Raw genomic sequence first — 9,838 nt, 5'->3', positions numbered from 1 at the left:
TTTATATCTAAAGAGGTTTGTGATAAGTAGCTCTCGATGCTACAGTGATTTTTCATTTTAAAATAAAATGAAATATCTAAAGATATTAAAAAGTTATTTTCACTTTTTTTTTTTTGGACATTTAGGCCATTTAAGGCAAACTCACACACACAACGCATACACATGGACTCGAACCTTGGACCTCTTGGTTGGAAGTCTAAGCTTTCAACCAATAGGTCAAGGAGAGTTGTGTATTTTCACTAATTAAAAAAATAAAAATACTAAAAAAATATAAAAAAAATGGAGGCCGACTTACATATCCATCATCAAATTTTTATATTTTTTATATATATCTAATTTTTAAAATTTTTAAATAATTTGGAGAATTAAGTGTTTTTTAAGTAAATCTAACATGAACAAAAAAATTTTAATTCCCCAAGCCTTAAAAAAAATGACTTTGCTAACTAACATTCAAAGCCCCAATTCCTCTATAAAAACCACCTCAATATCCCCTAAATAAGCAATAATAAGCTAGCCCAAACAAAAATGGCAAAATCACTCCTCATATTAGTCATCACCATCCTCTCTACTTCCTTCATTTCCTTCATCAAAGACGCCATGACTTCACCTTTCAGAGCTTTTATGGCCGCTCTTTTGGTCTCTGAAGAGCTCTGTACTGAAATAGATTGCGTTATTTGTCTGTGCAAGATCAGAAGGGCAAAAGAGACTGCTCCTTTGAGATGCAGGCATGCGTTTCACAAGCAATGCTTGGATGGATGGATGAAGAAGAGCAAGAGGACGACTTGTCCTCTTTGTAGAGATAACTTGATCGTCGGCGGTTCGTCGGAGACGAAGAACGATGAAGGAGAAGATGGAGGGCTAATTCGAAGCCATAATATTATTATTATTTCTCCATTTGTTGAATCAAGGAGCAGAGATTTGTGTTGGATTAGATAGGGATTAATCAATTAGATTCTAGACGTGTTTGTACAAAATTACTAATCTTTAGAATGAAAGTGCTTTCTTTTTTTGTATATACAGGTTTGTTTAATAATAAATAAGGATCTGATTTGGATGGTTTTAATATTTTCTAAATTAAATTGTGAAGCTGTTATGAGAAAAACAACTTAGCTGTTTATGACACCGTAAGTAAAAAAATTCTGTTAAAAAGCTTCATATCTATTGGTCCCCCACCCCCTCTTTGGATTTGTGTTGAGATTGTGCCTGTTTATCAGAATTACTTTTTGTTTTTTCTTATGAACGAGATAGAGGGAGATGAATAGAGGTTAATGTATTGTTTAAGGAGCAGTTTTTATTGTTTAAGGAGTAATTTTTATTGTTTTGAAGTGTCAGAATATCGGCTCAATATGTTTGATTAGGAGATAATCTAGGGTTGTTTGGCTAGAAGTTGGATTTAACTCAACAGGATTCAATAAATCCTATAAATATATATATTTCATGCAATGAAAAATTATGATGTGCTTGAAATTATTAAAGAATATGAGTATATGATTAATACATTGTTGAAATTTATATTATGATATATGCTATGGAATTTATAAATTTTATCCTTCTGATGTATTTAATGGTTGAAATTTTAGATGTTACAAATGAATTATCACTAAGTGTTGTATAAAAAGATTAATATATCATGAATACAAAAAATTAGTACAAGTCACCAAGCAACAATCACATATTATGGGGGAGAATGGATTACATTATTTACTTGATGAAGTGTCACATTTTTATAGTGTTTTAACAGTTGACGATCAATACACAAATGAGGAAATAATAAATATGCATCATTATCGTGTGTATTTCTTTTATATTGTTATTGATATACAAATTCAATAGTTGAATAATAGATTCTCTGAAGCTGGTATTGAATTATTTCTTTGTGTTTCATATCTAAATTCAATTAACTCATTTTATGCTTATGGTAAGAAAAATTAAATCAGCTTGCAGAACTATATTGAGCAGATTTTTCTGTAATTGAATTTGTGTGGCTCTAGTGTACTAGTTGTCAACATACACTCTTGATATGCATATAAGTGTAGAATTCTCATCTATGGATATCATTATTGATCTTGCAAAATAATTTATTAAGATTAAGAAAGATAATATGTATCCCTTAGTTTATTGGCTTATTATTTTGACATTAACTTTATTAGTTGTCACTGCTATAATAAAGAAAGCATTTTCTGCAATGAAAATTATTAAATATCAATTACGTAGTAAAATGTGTGATGATCGGCTCAATGATTGTCTAGTGTCATATATTGATAAAAAAATATTTGATTTGATTCTAAATGAAGTTGTAATGCAATATTATCAAAAAATACAAAATTGAATGCAAAGCTCATATATAATTTTTTTATTTGCCAATTATAATGCAATACAAATATTTATTTTGAATTATATATATATGCCCCCCTAAGAAATAAAGTTAGTTTCGCCTTTAGCTTGGCTGCTGTAGTTGTAAAAAACAGCTTTACATCATAAATTTTTTTAAATAGTAAAGTATTAACATTAAAATAATTGTCAAATTAAATTATGATGTTTATATTAAAAATAAAGTAATAAAAAAAAGCTGTCGATGTATATCAGTATATGCCAGTTGAAGTCACCATCACCCATGAAAACTATTTGCCTACTTGGTACGTGAAAATAAGACGAGGTTGGCAGGTGTGAGCTAGATGACAATTAGCTTTCCATTTTCCAATCATTGCAATTTGATTAGATTTCATTCTTATCGTTAACAATCACAATGTATTGTAATTTCTTCTTTTATTATATTTTTAATTATTTTTTATGAATGATTTATATTCTTGTTAATCATTATATCAAAATAAATCTAAAAATATTGGGGCTTATACTAGGGGTGTCAATATTTGACAAGACACGAAAATCCGACCCGGATCATACCCGGAAAATCTGGGTTGGACCCGACCCGATTTCAAAATGGGTCGGGTTCAGGTTCCCGGGTTCGACCTGTTTAAAAATGGGTCGGGTTCGGGTCAACCCGCGAACCTGTTTAACTTGAACTGCCCGCACTGCACCGCCTGCCCGTGCACCGCTCGCGGCTGCCAGAACCTTGCCCTAAAATTAATAATTTATTTTAAACAATTGAGTATTAATTTATAAAAAAAAAAAAAAATCCATATGAATTTGTCACTATTTGTTCGGAATTTCTTCAATTGCAAAGAAGTAGAACGGTGGATAGATGCCTTATGCTCCGCAATTCTCAATTTTAATATTAATTTATTTTTCAGCTGAGTTTTATATGCAAGAAGATATAATTAATAATTTAATATAAAACTAATCAGAAGTTATATTTAATGAGTATCTGATGCTGGGGATTCCTGATCTTGTTGCGAGTAGCTGCTTGTTTGTATCCTAAAGGGCAGTTTGGCTATAGGATTGTTGAGTCCTAGTATATTCGCGGAAGTCGAGAAATATAAAATTTAACGTCTTAATTTTGTACGAAGATTCAACATACAATCAGATAAAAAATGAGGGTGCAACTATTTTAAGAGAAACTAATATCTTTATGTGAAACCCCTGAAAAGGGAAACAACTACTAGTATTTGCAGTTGATTACAAATAAGGCCTTTCATTGGAGGGAAGACCTTGGCTCGATGTAATAAATATACATCATATAGAATGCATTACATGGTAAAAATTGGAAGAATCAATATTGATTTGTTCGTATGGTCTGCAAGACCATAGTTGACTGGGGATGGAGGTCAAAATGACTGTTGTCTAGCGACGGAGGTTGGAAGGACAGTAGTTGGCAGGCGATGAAAGTCAGAAGGATCATTGTCTGCCGACGGAGGTTGGAAGGACTATAGTCGATGGCGGGGCAGAAGTCCAGTGTCAGTTGCTTGGCGAGAAGAAGTTCGAGCTCAGTCGGTGGACGGGCAAAAGTTCGGCGTTAGTTGGCAACAGGGAAGAAGTACGACATCAGTTGATGGTGGGGAAGAAGTCTAGCGTCAGTTGGTGGCTGCGTAAGAGTTTGGCTTCATGGAAGAAGTTCGACATTAGTTGATGGTCGGGAAGAAGTCCGGTGTCACTCGGTGGCCAAGCAAAAGTTCGACGTCAGTTGGCAGCTAGGAAGAAGTCTGGTGTCAGTTGGCAGCTAGATGTAAATCTGGCGTCAATCAGTGGTCGAGTAAAAATCTGGTGTCAATCGGCGGCCGAGCAAAAGTCTGACGTTAGCCGGCGATGGTCGAGGAGTCTAGTGGCAAGCTGGGAGTGGTCTGAATGGACGGCCGATGTTAATGTCTTTGACCATCTATCGTTTATTGTTAATTTGAATGTCTTAATGATATCATAAATTTACCATTTTGGGCTTGTTGGATTCGTCTCGTCGAGTCACTCGATTCGATTATAAGCATGTCACGTTTGGAAACCATTGGTCATCGAACTTATGGTTTGAACCTTCTGAATATTCTTTGGGTCTTTGATTTGGACCCATTTGGGCTTGGATTGAGTCAAATTTGGTTTCGTTGGATTCGTCTTTTCTAGTCATTCAATTTGACTGTAAGTTTGTTGAAATCGGAGTTTGAAGGATCCCAAATTTAATTTTGAAAGTTTTCAACTTGATTTTGGTTCGAGATTCGTGCCCGATCAAGATAATTTTTTGATGATGTATCAATGATATATAACACATTTCAGTAAAATGTTTGTACTATAAAGGTGCTTTCAAAAGCAGTAAGAAAGTCATTTCAAACGAAATCTAAGACTTTGTTTGGAACGACTTTTTTAATGCTTCTTAAAACATTTATTTAGTAAAAAATTAAGGTTTCATTTGGGACTACTTTCTTCTTGTTTCTTGAATCAATTTTGTTTATTAGAAAATTGCTTTAACAAGTATTAAAAAAGTCATACCAAACAATATCTTAGTAAGTTCGAATTTATTAATTTTTTAGTGTAAAATTCTTAGAATTAATTGACATAATATATATTAAATTTGATTAAATTTTCATAAATTATTTGATAATTATTTTAAAGATATACATTTAAATCTATCAAGAGTTATTGAATTTAAGGGATTTAAATTAGTTATGTGAACTGATTTAATTCACCAAAATTATTTAATATTTATTTTATAAGTTACTAAGTTATTTAGTAATGCTCTTTAGGTAATGAGAGTGTAATAAATGATTAAATATTTATATAGAAGTTTAATCATAACAAATCAAAATGATTGAATATAAAACAATTGAAATTATTTAAAATGAAAATACTCATTTTTGCGGGCTGGAAGATTCGCGGCGGTCGCGGCCAAGCGGAGGTCCAGCGGCAGTCGGCGGCCGAGCAGTGGTCCGACAAAGGTCAGGCTGAAGTTCAGCGGCGGTCATTGACCGGGCGAAGGTCCGGCGGCGATCGTTGACCGGGCGAAGGTCCGGCGGCGGTCGGCGGCCGGGTGGTCCGATGATGGTCGGGCTGAAATTTGGTGGCTGCCCGCGGTCAGGTGGAAGTCCGACGACAATCGGTGTTTCGACGACAGGTTAGATGGAGTCCGACGGTGGTCGACAGCCACGTGGAAGTCTGACGATGGTCAGTGGTTGGGCGGTGGTCTGACGAAGGTCGGGCTGAAGTCCAGCGGTGGTCGTCGGCCGGTTGAAGGTCCGACGTCGGTCGTCGGCCGGGCGGTGCTGAAATTGGAATTTAAATGGTCCCAATTTTAATTTTGGATGTTTCCAACTTGATTTTCATCCAGATTCATGCCTGATCAAGATAATTTTTTATGATGCATTAATCATAAATCAATTATATGTTTTTGATTAATTATTCTCAAAAGACCCTATTTTGTTAATAATTATACCTGCATTGAAATTTAATATTGAATTAATATTCCTAATAAAAACTCCTTCAGTATATATGTATCGATATTTCTGATGGATCCTGTAAAATAATAAATTAACAGTTCTACTTATTCCCGAAACAAGCAAACAATCATTATCTATCACAAATGTCACTATATGAAAAATAATCTCAGAATTTTACATTAAAATCATTTGATTTTTGTTAGGAGACAATGAACTAAAAACAAAGAGAAATAATAAATAACAATCTTCAAAATATAAACGAACATAAGAGATTTACATGGAAAGTCCACATCTGAAAAAAATCATGGGAGAGAAAGGAGAGCTTTACTATAGAGAAGATGCAGAATACAAAAAGGCTTACAAACCCTAAGCCCTTTATAATATATTTATATGGCAAAAATAAGGAACTGAAAAACAAATAGAATTCAAAAAATAGTTTACAGCCAAAATTAATTTCGGGGGTGCTACCCCCTAGCTTGGACTCTTGACTCATCTGCAAAGCGTACGACGTTCAAGGGCATGAGCAAACAATAATCGAGTGAAATTTGAGGCAACTCTAACATGATAATTCAGAAAATCTACCCATCGGAGGTAATAATAAATAACCAATATGAGAATAAACAGTCGTTTATAAATAATTGATTTGATCAGCACTAACAAACAGCTTAGTCATATGCATAAATTTATCAAATAGTCACTCTTTCATGATGGAGGTTTTGTTTGAGACAATTTTCATATTGTTTTTTAAAGTAATTTTTTAGCACAATTTTTTTTTTTCAAAACTTTTTTGAGCTAAAAATATGCTTTATAAAATAGAATGAAAGTTATTCCAAACGAAGAGATAATCTATTATTAAGTTAGGATATATTCTAATATTCATTATATTTTGTATGAATTATATAGAATAAATTATTATGCATGCATTAATGTTTCATATGGTAACTAATAGCATATATAGCAAAACATAACCATAATATACAAACTCTCACAATAATCTACAATAGTTATAAAATAATCTCACAGAGTTAGGCGCTTCATTCACTTAAATAAATCCCATGTGATCGCTCTTTCATCTAATTAAAATAATTAATGGTTTAGGGCAACATATAATATATATCGCACGTTTAAATTGAAATAATCATTCAATTGTCACCATCTCATTCATGTGGAGTTGGACATTCCACCTTAATCCTTTTTTCTCCACATTTTTTTTCCTTTCCCTCTCTCTCTCTTCAGCTCTCTCTCTCTTTAGCTCTCTCTCTCTCTCTACCCTCTTCTCTCTTCAGGAAATCATTAAGTGAGCTATTCCTATTATCAAATTTAATATAAAATATTAACATTTTCTGTTAAATTAAGGTCTTTTTTTATTCATTGAAATTTTTTTAAAGGTGATTACAAAGTAGCTAATAAAAAATTGCTCCGGAAGCAGCTTCCTACTAAAAGTTTAGAACACAGCGACAATCAATGAATTACGATCTGAAAAATAATTAAGCAGTGAGAACGATTATTTTTTTTTATTTCAAATATAGATAATAACTTCTATTTTTATAAATATTTTATTTTTGACCACTAAATGTTCATTTATTGTATTATTAATTTATTATTATTATTTTATGATACAGAGCTGCTGTACAAATATATTTAAAAGATGCGGTCAATTTATCTTTTATGAATCAACTGATCAAGATTTTCTCAATATGTTAATAAAAAAAATCTCATTTCATTTTTTATTTACTTCTATGTCTCAAAAGATTTGGTGTCTCTTATAAAAAAGTTGAGTTTTTGTAGCTCTTCGTAGAGGTGGTTTGAAAACAGTCATCAAAACAAGTGTTTTGCATCGGTTATAATCGATATTATTTGCACCGGTTTTTAACCAGTTCAAATACCACCGGTTTTAACTGTTAGGATAGCCAAACATAAACGACCTAGGTCTTAAACTCGATCAGACGTTAGCTTCTCGATCCCCTTCTCTCTCGCTTTTGATACCTACCCTTCTTTGTAGGCGAGCGTGATTCTCTCTTCCTGTTCTCTCCTTTTTCGTCCATAGATCTTGGCATTCGATCGGAAAGTGAGTCAATTGGCCTCAAGTCCATCCGCTCATGTCCATCTCTTCCTAGTCTCCTTGGACAACCAGTAATTTGTCCACTAACATAGGGCTTCATTTGAAAAATTTGCATGTAAGCGGTTTATTGATTGTTATGTCCATCACTGCCCTAACCTAGACGTTTTTTTGTAGTTTAATGTTAAGGAATTCAACTTATCTTGTAAGTTGTAACCTAGCCGTTTCTTTGTTGTTTAATGTTACATTCTTGTCTACTAACCTAGATGTATCTTGATCTTTATTTCTTTGTTTGATGTCTATTTTATATTTTTTATTTTTTCTTTTAAGTGTACATTCTCTAGCTACCCTAATTTATACTTACTATCCAATAAACATGACGCTTAAGTTGCTTAGCTCAATCCCACAATACATTTACTTGTTATCAGGATGGTTTTCTACTACTCTTTATTCTCAATTTATGTCACAATTTCAGATGAATCAACCACCCCATCGAGGATAAGAAATGGTATGAAAAAAAAATATGTTATTTAATGTAAATTATAAATTGCTTCATTATTAGGATCCTATTATCTTCATACTATTTTCAGGGTAGCAATGACAATTCATCTGATGTCTGACAGTCTTCAAAAAAACCTAAGTTTGTTCTATTGATGAGCTCTGATGGATATTTTATGTATTTTTGAACTTATGTTATTTTGATGAGCTATATATATGATGTTGATGTTTAACTAAGAATTTATGTTGAACTTATGTTTTAATATTTTGGTTAGCTCTATGATATTTTTGAACTTATATTGTTTTGATGAGCTTTGTGATGCTTATGAGCTCTAATGGATATTTTATGTTTTTCATACTTATGTTATTTTGTGTATTTTATGTATTTTTTGAACATAAAGTTTGTTATGTTGTGCTGTTGTGTTGATGTTCCACGTCAAAAAAGGTGTACTGAAACCGTAAATAAAAAAATAAAATAAAATAAAATTGCTTTGACTAACAAATTTTGAAGGTAGGAAAATGTAAAATCCTCTTTCAGATTACATATTAAAAAATAAATAGGAAGAAGAAAAGTTGCAAGATAAAGTCGAAAGGTGGTTAATAACATCCGAAACGTAGTGTATGTTATGAAGCCTATTTTATTCCCATTCAAATCAAAATGCGCTATGTAAATTTAGTTACAGTATTCAATATTTTTGGATTATTTCAATATGGGATTTTGGGCATTTTAATATGTTTTTTATTGCCCCTATTTTTTCTTTATAAAGAGGGAGGCATTGCCTTTATATTTTTATCAAGCGAATCAGGGTTGTATTTTTCGTCATAATCAAATTATTGTGAAATTAAAGTAGCAACAACATGATGTAACCATCAATTTGATGATCCTTTTTAAAATTCTCTAATATTTGATGTGAGTTGATTTTTTTCTCTCTCTATGTTTCAATTAGATTTTGTCGAGTTCCCAATGAATAGGATAGTTCTTTTCTATTCAAATATGTGAGATCTCGTTCCTTTACTGTTCCTCTCTGAATTGGATTTTCCTCACAGGATCGTCCAGGACGATGTTGAGATCGTCCAGGCCGATCAGTGCATTGAAAACAGCTGATTTCTGGAGTGTTACTGGAATGATTTCTAGACTGGATCGTCCAGGACGATTTTGGATCGTCTGGGACGATCAGTGTATGGCAAAATCCCGAGAGCAAGGGGTTTTGGCAAATTAATTATCATCCTGCAAAATCGTCCAGTACGATTGGAAATTGGTCACATCGTCCAGGACGATCAGACTGATTTTATAAGGAAATCAGCTCGATTCGAGGAGAGAGAAAATCATTTTATAAAATATCTGATTTTGAAGAGAGAGAAAGAGAAAGGAAAAGAGAAGGGAAGTTGGGTTTCGGAGGCCGCGGAGCGCTTTTCGTCTGACGCCGCTGTTGGAGAAAGTGTAGATCTCGTGGTAAGGACGACACGG

General features: G+C 32.9%; 1 protein-coding gene across 1 annotated transcript; it reads left to right on the top strand.

Annotated features, from left to right (window-relative positions):
* Positions 1-597: 597 nt before the first annotated feature.
* On the top strand, positions 598-5,374 carry LOC110098241 (E3 ubiquitin-protein ligase Os04g0590900). The gene is made up of 2 exons (XM_020825000.1): positions 598-897; positions 5,249-5,374. The coding sequence occupies exons 1-2, from the start codon at positions 598-600 to the stop codon at positions 5,372-5,374; spliced, it is 426 nt and encodes a 141-aa protein (XP_020680659.1).
* The last annotated feature ends 4,464 nt before the right edge of the window (positions 5,375-9,838 follow it).

The sequence above is a fragment of the Dendrobium catenatum genome, unplaced genomic scaffold, assembly GCF_001605985.2.
Source record: "Dendrobium catenatum unplaced genomic scaffold, ASM160598v2 fragScaff_scaffold_377, whole genome shotgun sequence".
NCBI lineage: Eukaryota > Viridiplantae > Streptophyta > Magnoliopsida > Asparagales > Orchidaceae > Dendrobium > Dendrobium catenatum.
The sequence above is the reverse complement of the archived record's forward strand: the minus strand, read 5'-3'. Positions and strand labels throughout refer to the sequence as shown.

Excerpts from the sequence above, each read along its gene's own strand:
- LOC110098241 (XM_020825000.1), top strand. The coding sequence starts at position 598 with ATGACTTCACCTTTCAGAGCTTTTATGGCCGCTCTTTTGGTCTCTGAA. Across the intron at positions 898-5,248 it reads TTATTATTATTTCTCCATTT|ATTCGCGGCGGTCGCGGCCA; the intron begins GTTGAATCAAGG and ends GCGGGCTGGAAG.